General features: G+C 41.5%; 2 protein-coding genes across 2 annotated transcripts; one reads left to right on the forward strand and one right to left on the reverse strand.

Annotated features, from left to right (window-relative positions):
* The first annotated feature begins 316 nt into the window (after positions 1–316).
* On the forward strand, positions 317–10,998 carry LOC117433968 (spliceosome RNA helicase DDX39B). The gene is made up of 11 exons (XM_034056443.3): positions 317–443; positions 1,560–1,782; positions 2,313–2,440; positions 3,017–3,109; positions 3,220–3,403; positions 3,970–4,088; positions 8,560–8,691; positions 9,218–9,327; positions 9,725–9,869; positions 10,130–10,277; positions 10,688–10,998. The coding sequence occupies exons 2-11, from the start codon at positions 1,572–1,574 to the stop codon at positions 10,702–10,704; spliced, it is 1,287 nt and encodes a 428-aa protein (XP_033912334.1). The 5' UTR covers positions 317–443; positions 1,560–1,571; the 3' UTR covers positions 10,705–10,998.
* A 2,331-nt stretch (positions 10,999–13,329) lies between these two features.
* LOC117433857 (zinc finger protein 239-like) lies at positions 13,330–15,685 on the reverse strand. The gene is made up of 2 exons (XM_059008841.1): positions 15,264–15,685; positions 13,330–13,729 (listed from the first exon to the last, which is right to left on the reverse strand). Exons 1-2 carry the CDS (start codon positions 15,683–15,685, stop codon positions 13,330–13,332), a joined length of 822 nt encoding a protein of 273 aa, XP_058864824.1.
* Positions 15,686–26,621: the final 10,936 nt, after the last annotated feature.

Below are 26,621 nucleotides of genomic sequence, written 5' to 3' on the forward strand. Positions count from 1 at the left end.
ATTGAACCCACAACCCTCTGGTCAAGAGTCCAGAGCCCTAACCACTACTCCACACTGCTGCCCTTTTATTTATAAAGGGTTACTAAGGGAAGCTACATCCCCTAGCAAAGTGAGAAAATAATTTATATTAAGTGGTGGATAAAAATACATTTGATGTTTTTGCTGATAAATACATTGCGCACTTATTGAAAATAAACATTTGAATGACTACACAGCACAGGAACCAAGGTAATATATGTGTATCTGTGAATGATTAACTTAATGGACGGGGCTAAAGTGGTTTATTTATTAGGCATGTTTTGATCAGGCAGCTGGTTAGCCGTCTTTCTGCAGAGCCGGGTCCTAAGCTGTGGCTCGCGCTCGCCTTGACGTTGTGAAAAAAAAAAACAGAAAAGCCGCCGAGCGACGCAACAGACGAAGCGAAGATTTATTCGAGAGTAAAGGTAATTTTATTGTAGTATTGCTGTGATAGCACCGCCCCGAATTTAAGAATTAATACCCCGTCCTTTCCCCTTTTGGTCCACTAATTGTAATTGCGCCTATTTAAAGGCTTTTAATGAAATTAAAAGACTGCCCTCTGCTGTGGTTCTAGTAAGCGAGATAGACGATGTTCTCGCTCCATTTAATACGACATTATAACACAACTATCTCTGAGAATCTTTGCCATCCTTCATGTCGGTTGTACAGGAAACCTCTTAAAATAAACCGGCACATATTCTTAATCGAACGAGTTGTGTATTTCCAGTTTTTATTTGTGTTCATTTTATAAGCTTATTTGTTTAATGGAGGTATGGCGTCATTAATAAAGGACGTGCTGCAACGAAATAGTGACGTGTTTTTTTTTGGTTGGTATAAGTATAGTTTAATATAAAATAAGGAAATATATAATCGCAGCTTTTTTGCATTATAAATTGAGTTTTTGGGTGACGTACTGCACCTATGAATGGAATAAGGGTGTTGTAAAAATACTAGTATTTACCGATGCATTTGCTGCTAGTAGGATTTTTGCTGATTTAGCGCAGTAGAAAACACATTCCTAATACAGCTACCAATTTCTCCTTTTCTAAACATAACGCAAATAAAATATAAATATTTAGATTTCTGATGTTAAACTACCAGCAGTACATTTTTGTAGTGATAATAACCAACAACAAGCCTGCTTTTGAATGATACGTTAAAAGACAAATGAGATAGTATGTATTCATACCACAATGAAACTCACTTCACAAACCATTTGGTGAACTACAATGAGCCACACTGTGCCTGAAAATACAAAAATTGCAACCTCTGTTACCATGTGATATGTCACGATTTGTTGATACACTCCTAATATTTGTATGGCCGTGGATGGACTCCTATTGCAGAGCAGTTTGATCTATTCCTGTTTTAACTATGAGTTTAATACGACACACCTGAGCTTGTTACCTATACACTGGCTAACAATCTTGTAGTAAAAGCTGGAAGGGGTGAAACTGCTGTGCAACAGGAGTCTGGTTTCTATCACTCCTGTTTGATTTTGGATTAGGATCCTGATTGTGCCCCTCGCACTCTTTCTTCAGCACTAGGTCAGGATGGCTGAGAACGACGTTGACAATGAGCTGCTGGATTATGAAGATGACGAGGTGGAGAACGCTGGGAGCGGGGACGCTGTGGACCTGCCTGCCAAGAAGGACGTAAAGGGCTCCTATGTGTCCATCCACAGCTCTGGCTTCAGGGACTTCCTTCTCAAACCAGAGCTGCTCAGAGCCATTGTGGACTGCGGCTTCGAGCACCCCTCCGAGGGTGAGACAGGGAACAATAATGGAGGAATAATCAATGACTGTTATAGAGAATTAGTCTTGATTATTTATTGTATTAAAAAGTTCACATTGAGATTTGTGTTATCAGTGGTAATCGTGTTTCTGACAGTCATCCAAGGCAAAACAGATTTGTCGATACACTTCTAATTATTGTCTGGCCAGGGATGGACTCCCATTGCGTAGCAGTTTGATCCATTCCTGGTTTTACGAAGTGTAATAAGACACACCTGAGCTTGTTGCCTATTCCCTGGGGCCAATCAACACATACTATAACCTGGAATGGGTGAAAAGCTGTTACACAATAGGAGGCTTATTTCCATCCTTGCAGTGGTATGGCTTTTTGAAAAGATTTAAGATAATCGTGACCATTTTTAGCAAAAAAAATCCTACCTGATCTCCTTCACTTTATGCAGTCCATGTCAAACATATCCCGCTGGCTGTCGTATGTATGTGTGTGTGTGCTTGCGTGTCTCGTGTCACTGACTGCCACTCTTCCATCCTCTTTCTCTGCAGTACAACACGAGTGTATCCCGCAGGCTATCCTGGGTATGGATGTGCTGTGCCAGGCCAAGTCTGGAATGGGGAAGACGGCTGTGTTTGTGCTGGCCACCCTGCAGCAGCTCGAACCCGTCACCGGGCAGGTACGCAGCCGATACTGACAGACAGAGTCTCCTTACTACACACTCCAGTACAGACAGACAGACAGAGCCTTCTTCCCACTGATACAGCCTGAGACGCACACTCTAACACAGACCTTGACTGCAATGATGTATAGATTCTAAACTCCAGAAGGGCAGGGCATGTACACAAACATGAACACCAGGGATAAAGCAAACTCTTTGGACTCCCGTGCAAATAGTAAGAACAGTTTAGTTCAGAGTGGCTAGAAAGCTTTAAGCTTGTGTGCCTGCAACTAAAAAAAAATTCTTAGATGATTAACAAACTGGGTGAGTTAAGTCTGGTTTCTGATGAGCAGTGAACAGGAAAATAAACCCAAGAATAATGGAGAATATTTTCAGGCCCCCCGGTCAGCATAACTAATTTACTATCATTTTGCACATTAGTTACATTCCAATTTCCAAATACATTAGGACTTGTCAATCACAAGGCTGTAGCCTTTCCTCGTCGCTGCTCCTAACTTGGTTTGAATGTAGTATTCATTGAATCCCCATGCAGCTCGTGTTGAACTAACTCTATTGTCTGTCTCTGTTCTGCAGGTGTCTGTGCTGGTGATGTGTCACACAAGAGAGCTGGCATTCCAGATCAGCAAGGAGTACGAGCGATTCTCAAAGTACATGCCTACTGTCAAGGTAATTCAATTTCACATCCTCTGCCACGGCCACCCTGTTCAGTTCCAGTTGTGTTGAAAGCCAGTTCAGTTGAGTTTGTGTCTAAGCATTGCTGTTTTTTTCCCTTCTAGGTGGCTGTGTTCTTTGGCGGCCTGTCTATCAAGAAGGACGAGGAGGTGCTGAAGAAGAACTGCCCCCATGTTGTGGTGGGGACTCCGGGAAGGATCCTAGCGCTGGCGCGCAACAAGAGCCTCAACCTGAAACACATCAAACACTTCATCCTGGATGAGTGTGATAAGATGCTGGAACAACTGGGTGAGGAGACACTGAGACTCCTAGACGCACACTGAAAATTGCACACCCACAGAGAGGCTTATATTCAACGCTATGTGATGAAGTCCTGTAATGGAAAAAAGCATGTCACGTTTTGGCCCTATATACTGGAACATCATAACTCAACAGAGAACATAAATTGGAATTGAAATGCAAAAGCGAAGTATATTTATTATTTAGAAAATTATGAAAGCATGTTCCTTTACACATTGTATAGTCACTTAAAGTAAGACAAGGTTATACAAGCATGAGACTGTTTGTAATTCTTTCTGGGTGCCGTTTTGGATCAATTGCTTGCTAAACACAATGACTTATTTAACTGCAAACCAAGGTACAGTACTGTCAGTTTAATCCAAAATGGTAGCGAACTAAAATATTTAGAACATTTAGGGAGAAGTTCCTAACCTCCTCTTTCCACAAACCGTGTGTTCAGTAAACCTCAACACCAGTAGAGTTAAAAGGAAAAACGGAGTGGGGAGACTACATTACCCAGAAATCCCAGGTCACGCACTAACCTCCCCCCCCCTCTTTCTCTTCTCCACCTTCAGACATGCGCCGTGATGTCCAGGAGATTTTCCGCATGACCCCCCACGAGAAGCAAGTGATGATGTTCAGCGCCACCCTGAGCAAGGAGATCCGACCCGTGTGTCGCAAGTTTATGCAAGATGTAAATACCCTTCTAGCTTCTTTACTCAGAACGGGAGCCCCTGCTGCTTCCTGCCCTGATCCCCTCCCGGCGCCCAGTCTGCCTGCCTGAGGAAGACACAGCCCTGGGGTCCCAAAGAGAGAGAGAGAGAGAGAGCGGCACCAGATCTCCCATCACTGCCAATGCAACTGGGCTTTACAACATCCGTATAGCCCAATCTTTAAAACACCACTGCATCAGTATGCCAAGTCCTTTTAAAACCCACCCGCGATGGTGCACCCAGTCCTTTAAAATAACTGCAGCAGCTGGCCTATACAATATCAGTATAAGGACAGTCTTTAAAATACCACTGTAACTGGGCTATACAACATCAGTATGGCCCTATTTTTAATATACCATTGAGTCAGTACTCCCAGTCCTTTAAAATAACACTAACTGGCCTATGCAACATCAGCATAAGCACAGTCCTTAAAATACCACTGCAACTGGGCTAAACAGCATCTATACGACTCATTCTTAAACACTGCTACCGCCCCAGACAGCATCAGTACCGCCCACCCTCTTAAAACAAAACCTCAAGGCAATGCCAAATCAATACGCCCGGCCGTTAAAACCCCAATCAGTACGCTCTGACAATCCTCAAAAACACTGTTGCTACAACATACTGAATCAGTAATGACGATTTCAAACAGACCCTGCTCTGTTTGACATCAGTACATGCAGTTCCTAAAAGACCACTGCATCTGGGACATACCCAGTCCTTACAAACACCACTGCATCAAAAACGACTGATCCCATTAACACCACATGACCAGTACCTTGAAAACCAGTGAGCAGTCTCCACTGCCACTGACTCATTAAAATCTTAATTAAGGTGTGTGGCAACAAAACCACCAGCTTTCTGACAGAGACGGAAAGCAAATATTCCAGTTGTCAACGCTATTACTGCAGAGCTCCAAGTCTTAATCTGCTGAGTACCAGTGTCCTCTCTCAAGTTCAGACACTTCTTGATTTATTAGGGGAACTCCTTGTCAAGTAGACAGACCAAGAAATATATTTTAGACGTTCAGTTCTGTGGGGAACTTTGACTGTGCTTTCACTGCATGTACAAAATAAATAGAAATCAGAGAAAAAAGTATAAACACGCTTTCCATCCCATCCATCTATAGAAATGATGGGGAACTCTAGTACCCCCACATTCTAATTGTTTAACAAGGGTGAGAACCCGTCATTGTTCTCAAGTATAAGCAAGTGCATGTTTAAGTTTAGTTTACTACAACTACTAAACTTTTACACCCAACGTCAGTGCATATTTGCTTGCTTTGTTGTTAACAGTAGATTTCATGGGGAGCAGGAAAGCCCTGGATCCCTTGAGATCTGTATCTCATTTCCAAGGAGGGCCTGCAAAACAACACATATGTATGCAGTCTCAATCCCTTACAAACTAACCTACAAAAAAAAAAAAAATACCACTTTGTAAAATGGTGGTAATATGGGCCAAAAGCTGTAACAATGAGGGCTACAGCGTTCAAGGTCAACCTTTTATTTATCATCTGAATTCAAATTAAATTAGATTCCTCTCTTGTCCGTTAGGCTTTCTTTCTCCCACCTTTCAGAATACAGCTAAACTGCAATAGCACATTGCAATACACATTCATATCTAGAGAATTCTGGACTGTGATTTTTCTCTCCAACTTGAAATTAACAAACCTGATATAATTATACCCTGATTAGCATTGGCTAAAATGTTTCTACTTGCCTGGTACCTTTAAACTCAGAACTGGTCAGGATGGTTGTATCAATCGTTTTCTGCAGTGGTGTTTAAGAAACACAATCACCTCCATGCAAACAAACACATAATCGGATGTTCGTAATTTAATGCATCACAAAACCCAACCACAAGAGCTACAGATGATTTGTCTGAATTAAAACAAAAAAAAACTAACTTCTCCAAAGAATTTGTGATCGCTCTGGTCCGAGTTTAGCGTCTGAAGCGCGGGTTTAAACGGCAAGACTGCGCGGGGAAGATGGTGCTTTACTGTCAGGGAGGGATAAGATGCGGAAGATTTTATTTTTCGGGAAAGGAAAAGAGAAAAAAATAACAGGAACTGCGTGCAAAATAGGATGGATCCAACTGAATTTCAGTCTGCTGCTGTACTGCTGGGTTCGCCATTACCACCATAGTGGAAGCATTTTTTTTATTTTATTTTTATTTCAGTTTTATTTTTTCTCCTCCCCCTCACCCACCTGTCATTTATCCTGCAGCGATGTTGCAGTTTTTTTTTTTATTAGTTATTTTTTCGACATGTAAAGAAGGAAGACACTCAGATCAGCTTTAAAAAAATAATAATAAAGCAATGCAATGCAACAAAGACAGGAGGGTAAGTCAAAAACCTTATATATTAAAAAAAAAAAATTAAGTAACATGTAGGATTATAATTTGATTAAATCACAACTTTTTGTCCTCTCAGTTCCATTTCACATTATTCTACGCACTTGAAACACTTTAGTGTTAGAAATAAAATAAAACCCTGCACATGATCCGCCCATTTCCAGATCCAAAATATAAATGCAGATAAAACTCCCCATAAGGGGCTGCACACACAGAGTAGCCTCCTGCTTTCAACCTCAGTGGTGAGAAAAAGGAAACTGCAGCTCCTTCATGCAGTGCCTGTGACCAGCGCCATCCAGTGGTGGAACTGAAGAACAGCAGCAGGAGAGGCTCCGGGAACCACAGCACCAGAGACCGGGAGTGGCAGATAGATTGGCAGTGTGGGGGTGCCAGCTGCTGACAGACTGACCTCTACAGGATCATTTATCCTTTTTTAATTTAAACAATATGCAGAGCGGTTTGAGCCAGTCCAGGTTTTACATTCTGTGGTCTTAATAAGATCCTCATTGCGGCGCACTTTGAGACAGTCCAGGCTGAGAGCTGAGAGCCTAAAGCTTTCCATTTTAAACCTCAGGCCGTTTTTAAAATGAATCGTAGTATGTGATTAAATTTTTGACAGAGCAGTGTTCGTACAAGCAAAAAGAATCACTTATTTTAAATGATATAGTTACACACGATAAGAGGTATTCCAATTTTAGTGTCTGCTTTATTGTAATACCTGGAAGAGCTCAAGCTGCTATGCACAGGTAGAAAGAGTGAGTATATATTGCATCCTCAGAAGACTGCTGTTTATCCAAGTAGACAAAACATTTCAGCTTGCACTGATGAAGGCCAAGTCAAAACACTTATCTGCTTTGACTAGTTTCATCTTATCATTTGCTTTACATACATGCTTTAGCTTAAAGTTTAACTACATGTTAATGAATTAGCCAAGCAGGCCCTAATTTAAACACATTGAAAAGAGGAATTTTCAGTGAGGAATAAAACAATTCGAATGTTATGAAACTATTAAAAATCCATTGTCTGAGTAACAGTTATGTAACTATTAGTCCTTCATGCAGTTAAGATGTATCATGGTAGTTTTCTATCATTATGTGTTAGATAATTTGGTTTTGTTTATGCACGAGCTTTACAAACTGCATGTACTGAATGCATCATAATGAATCTGACCCAGTGTTTAAAAACAGTACTGAACAGTAATGCTGATTCAAAGTTGAATTCTATTGACTGCTCCACTCGCCTTTTTTGGAGGGAAAAGGTGCAGACCTTTCTCAAGAACTAAATCTGACTCAGCTGATCTCTATTTTATGTGATTCAACTGTGGAAGCAACTTGCTGTAGGCAGCAGTATGTTTCAAGATATGTACCCCCAAATTCTCATCACATTTCAGTTTTATGTTGTTTTTATAAATCCTTACTTTTATTCCTTAGAAATGTTGCCTGTTTCAGTTTCATACAGCGTAATGTTTTCTAGTATCACTCCCACCACTATCCCACCAGACAAGTGATTCATTGAATTTAATAAACATTCTTCTAGGCACAGGGACATATTTATTAAAATGTGCCTCTGTAATGTATATATTTGTAACTCCAAAATTTCAAATGATTGGTTTTTAAACTGCAGAATCATGTTCTTTTTCCTTGATTTTTATTTATTCAACCATTTGACCAGCCGACAAGGACGCACCCTTCAGGAAGTGGGGTTCTGTATTTTAGAAACTACTTTTTTTTTTTTGCAAATTTTAAAGTTACAAATCAAAGATTAGGGTCTGCTTTAACAAGGGATACGAAGAAAACAAAAGATGACAAACTTGATTTAAAAGCTGAAAAGCTTAGGAGTGCACTGCAATTCTGAGGGTGTCTGTCTGAGGGTTTGATTGAGAGTGATAGGGGACAGTGCCCCACGTTTATTGCAAGACAGGAAGATGGGGTTGCAGTTTAACACGGCTTCTCCTCTTCCTGTCCCTTAGCCCTTTGAGATGCGTGTGTGTCAGGAGGGGTTGAGGGAGGACAGTGTAGATCCTGTATGTTGTGCAGTGGGAGGGGGGTGTTGCAGTCTAACCCTGCCTTTCCTCTCTCCCTGTCACCCCTCCCTCCCCAGCCCATGGAGATCTTTGTGGATGATGAGACGAAACTGACCCTGCACGGGCTGCAGCAGTACTATGTGAAGCTGAAAGACAACGAGAAGAACCGCAAGCTTTTCGACCTGCTGGACGTGCTCGAGTTCAACCAGGTGAGGAGACAAAGCTCTGGGCTGGCTCTGGAGCTGCACCCACACGTGCTCTGGCTTATCTGATGCATGTGGACACTGGCACAAAGAACCACATGCTTAATTAATGGCTAACTGGTTTAAAATGTCCCCCCCCTTACTGTTGTATTGTGTTTGTTATCATTCTGAATGGTTTGGGTTATGTTGCTCCAATCTTGAGTTAACATATTTCCTCATGCTATTTAAATAATGTGACAATATGACATTTCCACTATGCCAGCCCCATCTGCCTACTCTTGTCTTAAAGGTAGAGTAAATGGTCTGGCACAGTTGAAAACTCGGAATAACTACAAAAACACTGTAATACAGTAAGGGAAATTAAAAAACATCAATTCAAATGACAAATGAAGCTACTTATTCTAAGTATGAAATACAAAATGCAATAGAACTGTGGCAAACATGTCTGAAGAGATTCTCCCTAAACACAATGCTGTAACTGCTCAAGAGGGTGTGCCAGTACTGTATATCTGACTGTGTGTGTTGTTCCCAGGTGGTGATCTTTGTGAAGTCTGTGCAGAGGTGTGTGGCGCTGGCCCAGCTGTTAGTGGAGCAGAACTTCCCTGCCATCGCCATCCACAGAGGCATGCCCCAGGAGGAGAGGTGAGTGCTTACCGGGTCAGAACAGCCCCCACCAGGCAGGAGTAACATACAGAGTCTGTCTTATATAGGCCTTTACCCTGTAATGTTAAAACATATATTGTGAACATGGAAAATATCTTTTTAAAGAAATCTGTGTTAAAAAAGAATCTGTCAAAGCATAGTCCCATGTTTTCACCACAACCATGCGCGTCTTTTTGAGATGATATTTTTGAAGTACCAAGCAAAATCCCTATTTTCGGAGCCCAGTGTATTTTACATTTACTTTAGCAGCAGCTGTCATTATTGTGGTGGCTATCCATGCCCATTCTGGAGTTTAAAACAGTAAATCTACACTTCATGGGAGGCGATGCAGAGTCCCTACAAACACTACAAACTCATGTGTGTGTCTCTCTCGCAGGCTTGCCCGCTACCAGCAGTTCAAGGATTTCCAGCGCAGGATCCTGGTGGCCACAAACCTGTTTGGTCGAGGCATGGACATTGAGAGGGTCAACATCGCCTTCAACTACGACATGCCCGAGGACTCCGACACCTACCTCCACCGGGTATGAGCCAGGCTCGCTGTAATTATTTACAATGTTCAGAATGTATTCATTTCTACTTATCCTATCGAATTACAGGAAATAAATCACCCTGGGCAATAAGGGTCACACTGTCTCAATATCTAAAAGGACCGCATTTCTGCTGGTGATTTCAGACTTTATTGCCCACATGGAGATCCCAAGTTACACAGATCTAGCGGAGGCTAAGTGTAGTGAAGTGAGTTGTGTAGATCCTGATTCCTGCCCCTCCCTCTCACACACAGGTGGCGAGGGCAGGTCGGTTCGGTACCAAGGGCCTGGCCATCACCTTCGTGTCAGACGAGAACGATGCCAAGGTGCTGAACGACGTGCAGGACCGGTTTGAAGTGAACATCAGCGAGCTTCCTGACGAGATCGACATCTCCTCCTACAGTGAGTACCTCCTTCCTCTTCCACACGTCATTGCAATTCAATTCAGCAAGTCCATTATAAATCACGTACTGGTGAGGCTCGCTCCAAACTACACAAAGAGGACATCTCTTATACTAGGAGACACCGACATAACATACTTAATTTTAATTCAACACACATCATTTTATCACAACTTCTGTATCGTTCACTTCCACTCACTTCACTTCAATATAGTGCAGTGTTTTTAAAAGCAACAGCTGAAACATTTACCTGCTGCATTGTTCTTTTGTTTTTCTGAATTCCTTGGATTCAATTTGATTCAGTAACTTTCAGCTCAGTGTACCCCAGTCCGCTTAAAATAATCCACTTCCTTTCACTTTCATTTCACTGCAGTTCCATGCATTTCAATTGAATCCCTTCTCTTTCCTCAGTTGAACAGACGCGATAAACCAGCCTCCAGACTCTGATTACATCCAGAACACGGAGAAGGTGCAGGAGAAGAAAGGAAGACCATTTTGTATATAATTAAAATGCTTGTTTGTTATGATATTTCAGACCTTTTTGTTTTAAAAGGAAAAAAAAAAGTTTTTTGTTGCTTTTTATTTTTCCTTGTTTTAATTTGGTTTTTCCAGATTATGTTGGGCGTGTTTGTGCATGAGTGGTCTCTAGAAGACCCCTTTTTTCTAATAATGTCCTGTGATCAAATAAACGTCATGTATGTTTATTAACATGGGAATTCAAATCTTTGGTTGTCTTTTTTTGGGGGTGGGGAAGCAGAAAATATTATTATTTTTATTATTTATTTCTTCGCAGACGCGACTTACAATTTACAAGATATCCCATTATTTTTGACATACAATTACATAATTTTTTTACACATTATTTTACAACCAATTACCCATTTATACAGTTGGGTTTTTACTGGAGCAATCTAGGTAAAGTACCTTGCTCAAGGGTACATCAGCAGTGTCCCCCACCTGGGATTGAACCCACGACCCTCCAGTCAAGAGTCCAGAGCCCTAACCACTACTCCACACTGCTGCAGAAATCCACTGGTTGGGGTATATTATTGAAATTACCAGGTGCTTGATTAATCAGGCCCCTAGTAAACAATTAATTGCACTTATCACAGCATGAATAAAGTCACAACTGATATTATACAGGAGTTCTACCAGCTATAGGGCAGGAACAATGGATTTAACATCAAACTCCTGGCTCCTGGTCATTTGAAACAATATTGTAGAAAGTTGCAAGGCTAGTGTGAGTTTTAGGAGGCAGTGTGGTCCAGTGGTTAAAGTCCAGGGCTTATAACCAGAAGGTCACCGGTTTAAATCCCACCTCTGCCCACTGACTGACTGACTCACTGTGCGACCCTGAGCAAGTCACCTCACCTCCCCGCGTCCCGTCCTGCGTATGAGATGTTAAATCAATGTCCTATTGTGAGTGACTCTGCATATAATGCACAGTTCACAGCCTACCTCTGGAAAATGCTTTGTGATGGTGGTCCACCATGAAAATATGGTGAAGGATACATCTTTCAGGAACATCTTAATTGTATATGAAAAAAGAAAAATGTTATCTATAATCTCTCGTTATAAAATCTTCTTGGCATCTTGTAGATTAACTCAGAATGGGTCAAATTTGTAAAAAGGAGTTGATTGTTTCGTAGTTGTGTGACGTACTTGGGCTGGTCGTTCGGTATAGAACATTACCATTTCATCAGGGAAACGAAGGAAACTTCTCATACATGTATAGACTGGAATATCATTTACAGTATATGAGTGCTTGTGTTTTATTGTCTGAGCTCTTGGTGTACAAGCAGCCAGCAGATACAATTAGTTAAAGGTTTACTTTAAATAACATAAAACATAATATTATACAGAACACATTTTGATATAGAAGGACAGATCTTTTATTCACACCAACACCAGTTGCCAGGGGTGTGCAATTTTTGAAAAAACCTTGTCCGAGGGACAAAATGCTACAAAAATCTACTTGTACCCTCCATGTCGTACAAAACACAAAAAAGTAGACTATAACTTGCAGGATTTATTTATTTATAAAATAAATTTGTGATTGCAGTACTTGGGATTCATTCAAATATAAAAATAGCTTCTGCCTTCTAGCAACAGAACCAACATAGGAAAAATAATTGTCCAATACTTGTCCAACCGACAAAGTATAACGGCAAATCTTGTTATCCAGGGTGCAGGGCGATACAAATTGCACACCCGAGTTGCCCGCAGTACTACAGGATAACCTGTTGGTCGGTGTGATGTTTAGTGGTCATGCCGGCAATAGAAAATGTCAAATTCATGGATTTTTCCAAACTCAGGTTAAACAGAACACAGTAACAAACCACAATATGAAAAATTGATAACCCACATTTCCATTTTCTTTAAATAATCATTGCTTCCTATTACCAATCACTGTTTTCACCACTTATTTATTTATTTATTTATTTTAATTTTTCCAAAAATATTTTTCAATAGTAATATTAGGCAAAACAACTTGGATCTGAAATTGAGCGTGTTTTTTCCAGGACAAATTACAGAACCGCAGGAATTTAGATCCCTTAAATAGGAAGATCTCCTCTGTGAATTCCCTGGCGATTCTTCAGCGCATTGGAGTGCCTGAAACTCTTCCCTCATTCACTACAGTGATAAGGAGTCTTTCCCATGTGAATTCGCTGGTGCGTTTTCAGAGAACTCGAGTGTCTGAAACTCTTCCCGCAGTCAGCACAGTGATACGCTTTCTCTCCTGTGTGAATGTGCTGGTGGTACTTGGTGCATCGATACGGGGTCTCGTCTACGTGACTTCTCTGATGCTTCTGAAGGGTACCCCACTGGTTAAAACATTTCCCACATTCGGTGCAGAGGTACGGTTTCTCTCCTGTGTGAGTTCTCTGGTGTGTTTTGAGGGCCTTGGCGTACCTGAACCGCAGCCCACATTCAACGCAGTGGTACGGAGTCTCTCCACTGTGAATTCGGCTGTGTTCTTTCAGGGTCCCAGGTTCTCTGAAACTCTTCCCACATTCGGTGCAGAGGTACGGTTTCTCTCCTGTGTGAGTTCTCTAGTGTGTTTTGAGGGCCTTGGCATACCTGAACCGCAGCCCACATTCAACGCAGTGGTACAGAGTCTCTCTGCTGTCAATTCGGCTGTGTTCTATCAGGGTCCCAGATTGTCTGAAACTCTTCCCACATTCGGTGCAGCGGTATGGTTTCTCTCTGGTGTGAATTCGCTGGTGCACTTTCAGGTTTGCTAGCTGGCTGAAAACTCTCCCGCACTCAGTGCAGTGGTACGGGCTCTCTCCTTTGTGAACTCGCTGGTGTCTGCGAAAGACCTGGAGTTGCATGAAACTCTTCTCACACTCAGTGCAGGGGTACAGAGTGGAAGTCGGTTGTCCCCGTTTGCTGCTGGGAATGTCTCCTGTCTGTACAGATGTCCCCTCTGAACAGATCTTCTCCAACAGCCTTTTCAAGTTGTAAAAAGGGGCAAAATACAAGTTCCATTTGCTCAGTATTCTTATTTGCATGTTTTGTGTGCTGGTCCCACAGAGTCTGTTCACTAAAGCACCTGATGAATAAGCGCACTGTTAAAAAAAAAAAAAAAAAAAAAAAAAAACTAGTTTGCATGCAGTCTGCCTGCTACACCAGGAACATAATCAGGAGGTTTTTGCATTTATGAGAAGAGGCTGACCAACACACAAAGGCTGCTTCTGATATAGATGTAATTCAACACATTTGAATTGTACATTTCATACCATGTTACTTTCATACACAGATTCAGAGAGGCATGGGTTTGAATCAGCTCAAGTCACAGTGGTCTCAATTACATAGCCTCCAGACAAACAGTGGATATTAGTGTCGTCCTATTCACCACACAGGGCCAGTACTTTGTGTTCAGGTCAGCATTAGGGGTGTCTCTAGGACTCTGCCTTTGCTTGTGGAAGGGAGCAGTTCAGTCTCCAGGACTCAAGCCTGCCCTGGACTGGAAGGAGCTCTGCTAACTATTTGTTATTGATGTTGTTTCTTCTGCCAATGCAAAAAAATGCAATAGGTACTAGGTTAGTCTTATCCTTGACAGTACTACCGGTAAGTTAATCCACTTAAACAGGATCATCACGAATCTGATTTGGTATGATGCTGCAATCGAGATCTTGTTTAGTCTGATTTATCAGATGATCTATCTGCTAAATCAGCTGCAATTGACCCAGTTGTGTTTGGAACAAAAATAAATAAATACATAAGTAATGATAGTGGTGTTTGAAATGAGTGCACGTTGAGCCCAAACATTATTCAATATAAAATCTTAAACCAGGGAATAGCTTTACAATGAGTGACATTAGTCCACATTGAGTAACATTGTTTCCAGAGAGTTTCAGAGAGGATGGAAGCGTGGGTGTCTGTCTGCAGCTTCCCTTTAGGACATGTATACTAACTGGAAAACCAACAAGGGCTGCTTCCTGGCGAAGCAAAGAAGGGTAAAAACAAAGCAACTGTAAGTTTTCTCCTCTTCCAGTACAACACCAAAGACACGTTTGGCTCATTCCTTCCTCTAACATGAAATACTGTACTATTATTAGGGCTTCCGGTAGACATTTGCGATATCATTTTGCAGTTTCTCAGATTACTTGATGGTTAAATAACATATCTAAATTATGTTCATATAGTTTTTAAAATGATGTCTCAATTCTTAAAATTCTAGGCGATGCAATGGTTTGTAAAATATGAAAAAGATCTGTATTAAACACAACGTAATTTGGTGTAAATGAACTCCGACCACCCCGCCATGTGATCCGGTGATCCGGGTGGATGCGGGTGACTGAAGCTCCTGTGGCAGTGGAGCGGAGTGCAGTGAAAGGGCTTGTCTCCGGTGTGCAGCTGCTGATGTGTTTTCAGGTTCCCCCGCTGCTTGAAGCCCTTCCCACACTCGGTGCAGTGATAGGGCCTCTCTCTGGTGTGAATCCGCCGGTGGCTCTTCAGGTCTCCCAGCTGCCGGAACTACTTCCCGCACTCGGGGCAGTGGTAGGGCCTTTCCCCCGTGTGAATGCGCTGGTGCGTTTTCAGGTTGATCAAGTGTTTGAAGCTGTTCCCGCATTGCACGCAGCGGTACGGTTTCTCACCGGTGTGAATGCGCTGGCGGGCTTTCAGTTGGCCCAGGAGGGTGAAATTCTTCCCGCAGACGGTGCAGTGATAGGGTTTCTCTCCGGTGTGAGTGCGCTGGTGCTGTTCCAGGTGTCCCAGGCGACTGAACCCCCTCCTGCACACAGTGCAGTTGTGCCGTGTCTCCTCCGGGGGGAGCTCATCCTGGTGTCTACTCTTTAAGTGCTTCTCCAGATAGTGTTTTCCCGTGAAGGAGAACTCGCAGTGAGGGCAGGGGTAGGAGTGAAATTCCTGGTCTGTAACTGTAAGATAAAGAGCAGTCATTTCTGATCCGAACACAGTGAATTTCCTGCGTGACGTGGGAAGGTTGCTCCTTTATTTTACTCGCAAAAATACCGTCATAAAATCACTCCCTGTTTAGAACTGGTACTGGTGTTTGTCATCACCATGAAGCCACACGTTTGGCCACTTTCAGTTTCTAAGCTGTTTCTGAGCAGCTGTGCTGTGATCGAGTGGGGCGGAGATACTGGGACCCGAACTCAACAATAGCGTCAGGGATGACTGACGCCTGTTTCACCTGCAGTGATTGTGCTTAGCTTGGATATCTCCACCCTGGTCAGCTGCTCGTCAGAAGCAAAGAATACATTGAAAATGATCGCATTAAGTAGCAAAGCCTCTGCAACCAAGTTTCACCATCGACAAGTGTCACAACGTTTGAATAAATGAGTCTAAAAGTGACTCTAAAAGGGAAGTGGTTTAGTACAGTAGTTTGTACCATATTCCAGAACTCTACGTCAGCTAGATAAGTCACAGCGTGAATATATTGTAGTGTTTCACGCAGTAGGCAGAACAGAAGGAGACAACACACTGCTTCCAGATTCAAAGCTTCATTTAAGATCTCTCTCAGCACCCTACAGAATCCCACTGCTCTAGCTGCTTGCCCTGGAACAACACAATGACCATGCAATGCCCCCTTTTATAACTTAACTCCGCACCTTTATGCTAATCGGGTGCCGGAGCGAACAGCTATCCCATTGGTCCCCAGCCACACACTAGGACCAATGAGCACACACAACCAACAGCCAATGGCAGGGGCCAGAGCACACCATGCGTACAGGATAGCTCGCACAGCCACAGGGACAGAGCGAACCCACAACTACAGGTAATACAGACTGGGGTGGGGGGGGGGAGACACACAATACAGCGGTATTAACAGCACACAGACAGTGGAACAAGAGGGAATACAGTACGCAAACATAATACACCGATCGCTACAATATTCATGCCAGCCCTGTATATTTATTTTAAACTAAGAGTCCAATGATTTCACCCCACGTTTCCCTCCCTTGCAATAGCTGAAGCGAAGTTCAGGGAGTGTCTTCCAATCCCCCTGCCTAGCCGATCGCCTTTTTTTACACCCAGGAGCTCCACATGTCCTTCCTTGGTAACAAATCAACTGGAGCATCGCTACCAACGTACCGCCCCACTACTGAACTCATGAAAAGGAGGACAAAACCTCAGGAAAAAAAGTACAACTGAATAAAATGTTGATGTTCATGAAAAAAATAAACGCTATACTTTTATTTGGGATCAATCCTCCAGTTTGGCTTACCTGTGTTTTCCGTACAGGTTATCCTTTGAGTGTCATATTCCAGTTCAGTGGTGTACTCTATAACGGAAATAAAGTACCTATAAATTAAACACCCACCACAGAACCTCTCTCTCTCTCTCTCTCTCTCTCTCTCTCTCTCTCTCTCTCTCTCTCTCTATATATATATATATATATATAAATTAACGACATTGTTATTGTTGTTATTAAATATCATAACATATGACACTGTAAATATTATGTACGGTTTCTCTCCGGTGTGAATTCGCTGGTGCACTTTCAGGTTTGCTAGCTGGCTGAAAACTCTCCCGCACTCAGTGCAGTGGTACGGGCTCAATCCTTTGTGAACTCGCTGGTGTCTGCAAAAGGTCTGGAGTTGCATGAAACTCTTCTCACACTCAGTGCAGGGGTACAGAGTGGAAGTCGGTTGTCCCCGTTTGCTGCTGGGAATGTCTCCTGTCTGTACAGATGTCCCCTCTGAACAGATCTTCTCCAACAGCCTTTTCAAGTTGTAAAAAAGGGGCAAAATACAAATTGCATTTCCTCTGTATTCTTATTTGCATGTTTTGTGTGCTGGTCCCACAAAGTCTGCTCACTAAAGCACCTTATGAATAAGCACACTGTTTAAAAAAAAAAAAAAACTAGTTTGCATGCAGTCTGCCTGCTACACCAGGAACATAATCAGGAGGTTTTTGCATTTATGAGAAGAGGCTGACCTACACACAAAGGCTGCTTCAGATATAGATGTAATTCAACACATTTGAATTGTACATTTCATACCATGTTACTTTCATACACAGATTCAGAGAGGCATGGGTTTGAATCAGCTCAAGTCACAGTGGTCTCAATTACATAGCCTCCAGACAGACAGTGGATATTAGTGTCGTCCTATTCACCACACAGGGCCAGTACTTTGTGTTCAGGTCAGCATTAGGGGTGTCTCTAGGACTCTGCCTTTGCTTGTGGAAGGGAGCAGTTCAGTCTCCAGGACTCAAGCCTGCCCTGGACTGGAAGGAGCTCTGCTAACTATTTGTTATTGATTTAGTTTCTTCTGCCAATGTACCTACAGCTATGGTTAAAAGATTTGCATCACCCTATAGAATGAACTAACTTCATAAAGTCGAATGAAACCTGCTGAATAATGTTAAGTTATCATATTGAATTACATACCGCTTTGTAGTTTTCCATATACTTAACAAAAAAATTGTGACATTTCTAAATCTAAAATGAAATACTTTCCTGTTATAGGCTTCCAGTAGACTTGCGATATCATTTTGTAGTTTTTTTTTATTATTATGATATTAAAGATCTAAATTATGTTCTCATTATATATATATATATATATATATATATATATATATATATATATATATATATATATATATATATATATAAGATAAATATATAAAGGGATCCCTGTACAAAAAGAAAGCCATTTTTATGACATCAAACATATTTAAGTAAAAATGAACGGCTTTTTGTGCACATTTCAAACTGGCAGATCATACTTGCATTTAACTTGCCGACACTTCTGCACAGGCACAGCAACGTCGTTGTTCTACCAGATACAGGTTATGTAAGCACAGTAAATTACCAGAAGGCTGCAGCAATGCTCCGATCAGCCACATTCACTAAATCATCCATTTACAGTCTGTCTTCTGCAGTTACGTTAACACACTGCGAAACCCAGAAATATATTTTGTTGTTGATCTCTCTTTCAGGTGGACAATGTGCCTCGTTAAAGCCACCCACTCCTGTCTGTCCCTGGCGAAGCTTCTGTTTGCCCTGGAAGACGTATGAGTCGATGTATGGGGCAACTGAAGCCATTCCAGCTCCTACAGAATCAACTGGCTACAATGGCTAACGCAGCGACGTAGTTTCTTCATACTCAGGACTGGAACAACGATGTTGAGAAACTCATCTTAAACGTAGATCTTCTTCACGGGTCAATTGCAACGAACTGAAAGCAGCGTACTAACTGGGGATGAGCCAAGTTAAATACCAATTGCAACGAACTTGGAGGCAGAAGTTAGTCACCAGCTGCGTACTAAAAAAGGTCTCAATCGCAACGAGCCCAAAAATAACCGCTGCTGCCCTCTAGAGGATACTAAGTACGGGACTAACTTAGTCTAACTCTTGCTATGGACTAAGAATTTTAGTATCGTACTGTAGCGATCTGTGTATTGTTTGCGTAATGTATTCCCTCTTGTTTCTACTGTCTGTGATGTTAATGCCACTGTACTGTGTTCCTCTCCCCCCATCTGTATTACCTGTAGTTGCGAGCTATCCTGCACGCATGGTGCGCCCTGGTCCCTGTCATTGGCTGTTGTTTGTGTGTGCCCATTGGTCCTGGTGTACGGCTGAGGACCAATGGGATAGCTGTTCGCTCTGGCACTCGATTAACATAAAGGGGCGGGGCTAGGGTATAAAACGGGGCGTTGCAGGCTGATTGTGGTTTGGTCGAGAGTAAGTGGATAGGGTAGTGTGTTCAGTATGGTGCTGAAAAAGCCTAAATAAAGCCTTGAACCTGGAAGCAGCGTGTTGTCTCCTTCTTTTCTGTTTACTGCGTGAAACGCTACAGTACTAAATGGATTAGTGAAAGACATGTGAAAGTCCCAGAATGTACTGGCAAACTTTTCATTCCCTTTAATTTGATGGGACTCCACACTGGTGGTTCTTAGGGGCGAGCAGGGATATTGAGGTGTAGGGACACGGTGGGTAGAATGTGAGTTAAGTGTTATTTTACGTAGTAGGACCTGGGGGCACATTGAAAAATAAAATAAACAGTGCTCTTCTCAGGGTGAAGTTATCTATGTTACTTCTTCGGAATACCACCCCTTCCCTGTTTTGTACTTGTTGTGGTCCAATGAGAACGGTGTCGAAACAGCCCGTGTGTGTTGAGTGTCAAAAACCAGCTTTGCTAGTTTATGTCATGGCATTGCACTTGGCTGAGTATTTTACAGGCAGTCCGTGTGCCCTGATAGGGAGTATTTTACCATGCATATATATCTTAAATAAATTTTAAAAATAGATATTACGTGCACACATATAAATATATGTTAGAGACGAATTCATATTTATATATAAATGTCGGCCTATTTGTAACATTGTAAAAATGATTATTAGCTCATAATATCATAAAATACATACATTACTGGTACTAATATTTCAAATGTTCTGATTCAGAGCCACCCCGCCTTGCGCCGTGTCTGGCTCCCTGTAAAAGGATGAAGCGGTTCTGATAATGAATGAAAGAATGATTCAGAGCCCCCTTCAGTTCCTGTTTGGTAACAACAACAATGCTTGATCCTTAGTACCGTACTAAATCTGGGGATCAGCTAGTCTCCAACTTTGTTCCGCTTGTTTTTTCGATTCAATTGGTACTAACTAAGTACGCAGCTGGGGATGATCCCGAGATAGTACCGTACTAGCCAGTACGCAACTTAGTACGCAGCTCTGTACTAACTCTGCAAGTTCGTTGCAATTGACCCATTATGACTCCAGTGGTTATTTTTTTTAACCTAACTGGCCACATGAGAATGCAATAGATAAATAAAATGACCACATTACTCTGATCGTTACAACCTTAGAGGAGAGTCCCTGCCGAGCTTACCTGTACATCCATTTCACACGTTCTATGTATTACTGTTTCTTCTGTTAGAACTCCTTCTAATCATTTACACCCTGCAGGGATAATAAATGACGTGCTCAGAATTAGTATGTGTTTTTCATTGCTCACAGTAGTATTGAACAGAAGTTCCACTGCAGATCATAGGATTGTATAATGCTTATATCACTGCACAACATACATAGTTTCTAGACACAATATACCAACACCTAGATTTGACAAGCATATTTATTAAGCTCTTATTTGACAAACTGAAGAGAGAGGAATTTTTCAAAAAACAAAAGTTTATTCGTTTCAAAGCTTCTCATGAAAGACTGGCATACACCAGACCGGGGGTGTGGGGGGTGAGGGGGTTCTGCTCTGGCAGGCCCTCAACATCCTGCTTTATCTGAGCACTGTTTAGGGTTCTTAAAAGTACAGACAGGACTTCCCGTTGTCAAAATACAAGCTTAAAAAAAAAAAAAAAAAAAAAGTCCTGTTCACATGTATACCTAAGAGTTCCTTTTGGAATTACATAACTTAAAATTTGCATTCTTTAGATCGACAAAAGAATCAGTACGATAAGGGTTAACATAAGCACTGAATTGGCTTAAGACATAACAAAAAAAATCATTTTTTTGTAAAATGACACTAATACTTTAGGCAGGCACACAGGACCCTATTGCCAACACTCTAGTTTATTGAATGTTTGGTCACGGACATGTTATTAGTCCTTGTAAACTAATTATATTAGGCTTGGAGTTCATGAAAACTACTTAAGAGCTCATTAGAAGCTCAAGTTTCAAGCAGCATTTACTGCAAGAGAATATTTACAAACACTATTCAAAAACAGTCCTATGGTGGGTTTTTTTTTTCCAAATAGAAGCCACTGGGTCCCTTTGCTTTCTCTGCAGCACATTACAAATGAAATGATTCTACACAGACCAGCTGATCATTACAAATGGAATGCTTCTACACAGACCAGTTGATCTTTCTACTGAGATGAACCAGTTAACAATATCCCCCACAACTTTTTTTCAACATAGTGCACAAACAAAACCAAAAAGATAATCATGGCTTGAAATGGAAACCCTAATAAAATGAGTTTCAAAATAAATACATTTTAGTTTCCAAAGAATACAATTGGGTGATCTCGATTCCTTTGTACCCTCTGTGCTGTGAATACTGTTTGTGTAGCACAGTCCAGGAGGTGCAATGGCAGTAACACAGATTCCTTCTGCTACAAGGATTATTACACAACCACAGTTATTTAAAGTCACCTTAAGCAATGCAAGATAAAATAAAACACATGCACTCTGCTACATGATCGAGCGAATCACGTTTTGTCAGGCAATTCACAGTCATTTTATACTTTGGCACTTTGTTATGGTAATGCTGCGTTATTTAACATGGGTGTAAAGACTCCTTTTAAATACGTGTGGATCGCTGTGTTCTTAACAGCACAGCAGTTTCAGCTATTGCAGGTTTTACTGCGATTATCTAAGCTCGTCCTTTGCAATGCAATTGCAGTCTCTATTAAGAGTAAGCAGATACTGTCTCCTTACCTTGTGTGATGTCTGCAATCCTTCTCATTGGTTCTTATTGCAATTACTCAAGTATTGTGCACAGCAGAGTACTGCCACTAAACTAAAGGAAACGGGGTTCCAAAGTAGAAGACCATGCAATGGCCCAGGCTCTTAATTCTATAAAAAGACTTTGGCTGATGAAGCCTGGGTTACATCTATGGCAGGCAACCAGAACTGCAGAGCAGCTCCGGGGTTCAGGTGAAAGCACCTGAACACGGACAAAAAACAAACAAACTGTACTTGAGTAACTGCAAATTACAAACATCATAAAAACGTGGCAGAAAATTGGATTTGTAGCTACTCTTTTAAACCAGACCAAACATAAAACATAGAATGTTTCCTCCAATTCCAGGTTTTAATACCATCTTGATTAGCCATAGTGCATAGCTAACAAGATCATGTGTGACTCATGAGGGACCACATAGACTATTCAAATGAGACTGACGTGTCTTGATTACGCCTACGGAATGCAGTTCTGTCCAATCGGGTTCTTACTTAGACAGCTGCAATAGGTTCCATTTGAGTTTTGTAAATAACACTTAACAATAATCTCAGTTTCACCAATATTGATGAAAAGAAAGCATTTAGATGTATAAAAATGTATATTATCTGAAATTATTCCACCGTTTAGATGGAATTTTTAAAGCTGTGTTGAATTGCACTTTCATTGAAAGAAAATGTTACAAGACAGGTTTTAAGTGTCATTAAATTACCCCGGGTTGTATAGAGATGAAAGGATAATCTAGTGCCTTAACAGTAAGCCACTGTGCTGCTAGATTGGAACCCAGGCCTCGGAGAAAGGTGAAAGGCTGGACTCATGCATGAACCCGTTGTGGTGCCCAGACCCCCACACTAACCCAGTCTAGTGGGGTAGTGTGGGTAACACAATCCCCAGCCGGTCTGCTTCTGTTCATCTCTCTCTCTCTCTCTCTCTCTCTCTCTCTCTCTCTCTCTCTATATATATATATATATATATATATATATATATATAAATTAACGACATTGTTATTGTTGTTATTAAATATCATAACATATGACACTGTAAATATTATGTACGGTTTCTCTCCGGGGTGAATTCGCTGGTGCACTTTCAGGTTTGCCAGCTGGCTGAAAACTCTCCCGCACTCAGTGCAGTGGTACGGGCTCAATCCTTTGTGAACTCGCTGGTGTCTGCAAAAGGTCTGGAGTTGCATGAAACTCTTCTCCCACTCAGTGCAGGGGTACAGAGTGGAAGTCGGTTGTCCCCGTTTGCTGCTGGGAATGTCTCCTGTCTGTACAGATGTCCCCTCTGTACAGATCTTCTCCAACAGCCTTTTCAAGTTGTAAAAAGGGGCAAAATACAAGTTGCATTTGCTCAGTACTCTTATTTGCATGTTTTGTGTGCTGGTCCCACAAAGTCTGCTCACTAAAGCACCTTATGAATAAGCGCACTGTTAAAAAAACAAACAAAAAAAAAAAAAACTAGTTTGCATGCAGTCTGCCTGCTACACCAGGAGCATAATCAGGAGGTTTTTGCATTTATGAGAAGAGGCTGGCCTACACACAAAGGCTGCTTCAGATATAGATGTAATTCACCACATTAGAATTGTACATTTTATACCATGTTACTTTCATACACAGATTCAGAGAGGCATGGGTTTGAATCAGCTCAAGTCACAGTGGTCTCAATTAAATAGCCCCCAGACAGACAGTGGATATTAGTGTCGTCCTATTCAACACACAGGGCCAGTACTTTGTGTTCAGGTCAGCATTAGGGGTGTCTCTAGGACTCTGCCTTTGCTTGTGGAAGGGAGCAGTTCAGTCTCCAGGACTCAAGCCTGCCCTGGACTGGAAGGAGCTCTGCTAACTATTTGTTATTGATTTAGTTTCTTCTGCCAATGTACCAACAGCTATGGCTAAAAGATTTGCATCACCCTATAGAATTAACTAACTTCATAAAGTCGAATGAAACCTGCTGAATAATGTTAAGTTATCATATTGAATTACATACCGCTTTGTAGTTTTCCATATACTTAACAAAAAAATTGTGACATTTCTAAATCTAAAATGAAATACTTTCCTGTTATAGGCTTCCAGTAGACTTGCGATATCATTGTGTAGTTTTTTTTTTATTATTATGATATTAAAGATCTAAATTATGTTCTCATATATATATATATATATATATATATATATATATATATATATATATATATATATATATATATATATATATAAAGGGATCCCTGTACAAAAAGAAAGCCATTTTTATTACATCAAACATATTTAAGTAAAAATGAATGGCTTTTTGTGCACATTTCAAACTGGCAGATCATACTTGCATTTAAGCTGCCGACACTTCTGCACAGGCACAGCAACGTCGTTGTTCTACCAGATACAGGTTATGTAAGCACAGTAAATTACCAGAAGGCTGCAGCAATGCTCCGATCAGCCACATTCACTAAATCATCCATTTACAGTCTGTCTTCTGCAGTTACGTTAACACACTGCGAAACCCAGAAATATATTTTGTTGTTGATCTCTCTTTCAGGTGGACAATGTGCCTCGTTAAAGCCACCCACTCCTGTCTGTCCCTGGCGAAGCTTCTGTTTGCCCTGGAAGACGTATGAGTCGATGTATGGGGCAACTGAAGCCATTCCAGCTCCTACAGAATCAACTGGCTACAATGGCTAACGCAGCGACGTAGTTTCTTCATACTCAGGACTGGAACAACGATGTTGAGAAACTCATCTTAAACGTAGATCTTCTTCACGGGTCAATTGCAACGAACTGAAAGCAGCGTACTAACTGGGGATGAGCCAAGTTAAATACCAATTGCAACGAACTTGGAGGCAGAAGTTAGTCACCAGCTGCGTACTAAAAAAGGTCTCAATCGCAACGAGCCCAAAAATAACCGCTGCTGCCCTCTAGAGGATACTAAGTACGGGACTAACTTAGTCTAACTCTTGCTATGGACTAAGAATTTTAGTATCGTACTGTAGCGATCTGTGTATTGTTTGCGTAATGTATTCCCTCTTGTTTCTACTGTCTGTGATGTTAATGCCACTGTACTGTGTTCCTCTCCCCCCATCTGTATTACCTGTAGTTGCGAGCTATCCTGCACGCATGGTGCGCCCTGGTCCCTGTCATTGGCTGTTGTTTGTGTGTGCCCATTGGTCCTGGTGTACGGCTGAGGACCAATGGGATAGCTGTTCGCTCTGGCACTCGATTAACATAAAGGGGCGGGGCTAGGGTATAAAACGGGGCGTTGCAGGCTGATTGTGGTTTGGTCGAGAGTAAGTGGATAGGGTAGTGTGTTCAGTATGGTGCTGAAAAAGCCTAAATAAAGCCTTGAACCTGGAAGCAGCGTGTTGTCTCCTTCTTTTCTGTTTACTGCGTGAAACGCTACAGTACTAAATGGATTAGTGAAAGACATGTGAAAGTCCCAGAATGTACTGGCAAACTTTTCATTCCCTTTAATTTGATGGGACTCCACACTGGTGGTTCTTAGGGGCGAGCAGGGATATTGAGGTGTAGGGACACGGTGGGTAGAATGTGAGTTAAGTGTTATTTTACGTAGTAGGACCTGGGGTCACATTGAAAAATAAAATAAACAGTGCTCTTCTCAGGGTGAAGTTATCTATGATTCTTCTTCGGAATACCACCCTTCCCTGTTTTGTACTTGTTGTGGTCCAATGAGAACGGTGTCGAAACAGCCCGTATGTGTTGAGTGTCAAAAACCAGCTTTGCTAGTTTATGTCATGGCATTGCACTTGGCTGAGTATTTTACAGGCAGTCCGTGTGCCCTGATAGGGAGTATTTTACCATGCATATATATCTTAAATAAAATTTTAAAAATAGATATTACGTGCACACATATAAATATATGTTAGAGACGAATTCATATGTATGTATAAATGTCGGCCTATTTGTAACATTGTAAAAATGATTATTAGCTCATAATATCGTAAAATACATACATTACTGTTACAAATATTTCAAATGTTCTGATTCAGAGCCACCCCGCCTTGCGCCGTGTCTGGCTCCCTGTAAAAGGATGAAGCGGTTCGGAGAATGAATGAATGGAAGAATAATTCAGAGCCCCCTTCAGTTCCTGTTTGGTAACAACAACAATGCTTGATCCTTAGTACCGTACTAATGCTGGGTATCAGCTAGTCTCCAACTTTGTTCCTGTTACCTGTACATGCATTTCACTCGTTCTATGTAATACTGTTTCTTCTGTTAGAACTCCTTCTAATCATTTACACCCTGCAGGGATAATAAATGACGTGCTCAGAATTAGTATGTGTTTTTCATTGCTCACAGTAGTATTGAACAGAAGTTCCACTGCAGATCATAGGATTGTATAATGCTTATATCACTGCACAACATACATAGTATCTAGACACAATATACCAACACCTAGATTTGACAAGCATATTTATTAAGCTCTTATTTGACAAACTGAAGAGAGAGGAA

This window comes from Acipenser ruthenus, chromosome 38 (assembly GCF_902713425.1).
Source record: "Acipenser ruthenus chromosome 38, fAciRut3.2 maternal haplotype, whole genome shotgun sequence".
Classification (NCBI taxonomy): domain Eukaryota; kingdom Metazoa; phylum Chordata; class Actinopteri; order Acipenseriformes; family Acipenseridae; genus Acipenser; species Acipenser ruthenus.

Excerpts from the sequence above, each read along its gene's own strand:
- LOC117433968 (XM_034056443.3), top strand. The coding sequence starts at position 1,572 with ATGGCTGAGAACGACGTTGACAATGAGCTGCTGGATTATGAAGATGAC. Across the intron at positions 1,783-2,312 it reads CTTCGAGCACCCCTCCGAGG|TACAACACGAGTGTATCCCG; the intron begins GTGAGACAGGGA and ends CTTTCTCTGCAG. Across the intron at positions 9,870-10,129 it reads CCGACACCTACCTCCACCGG|GTGGCGAGGGCAGGTCGGTT; the intron begins GTATGAGCCAGG and ends TCTCACACACAG.
- LOC117433857 (XM_059008841.1), bottom strand. The coding sequence starts at position 15,685 with ATGACTGCTCTTTATCTTACAGTTACAGACCAGGAATTTCACTCCTAC. Across the intron at positions 13,730-15,263 it reads CACTGCCCCGAGTGCGGGAA|GCTGTTGGAGAAGATCTGTT; the intron begins GTAGTTCCGGCA and ends CAACTTGAAAAG.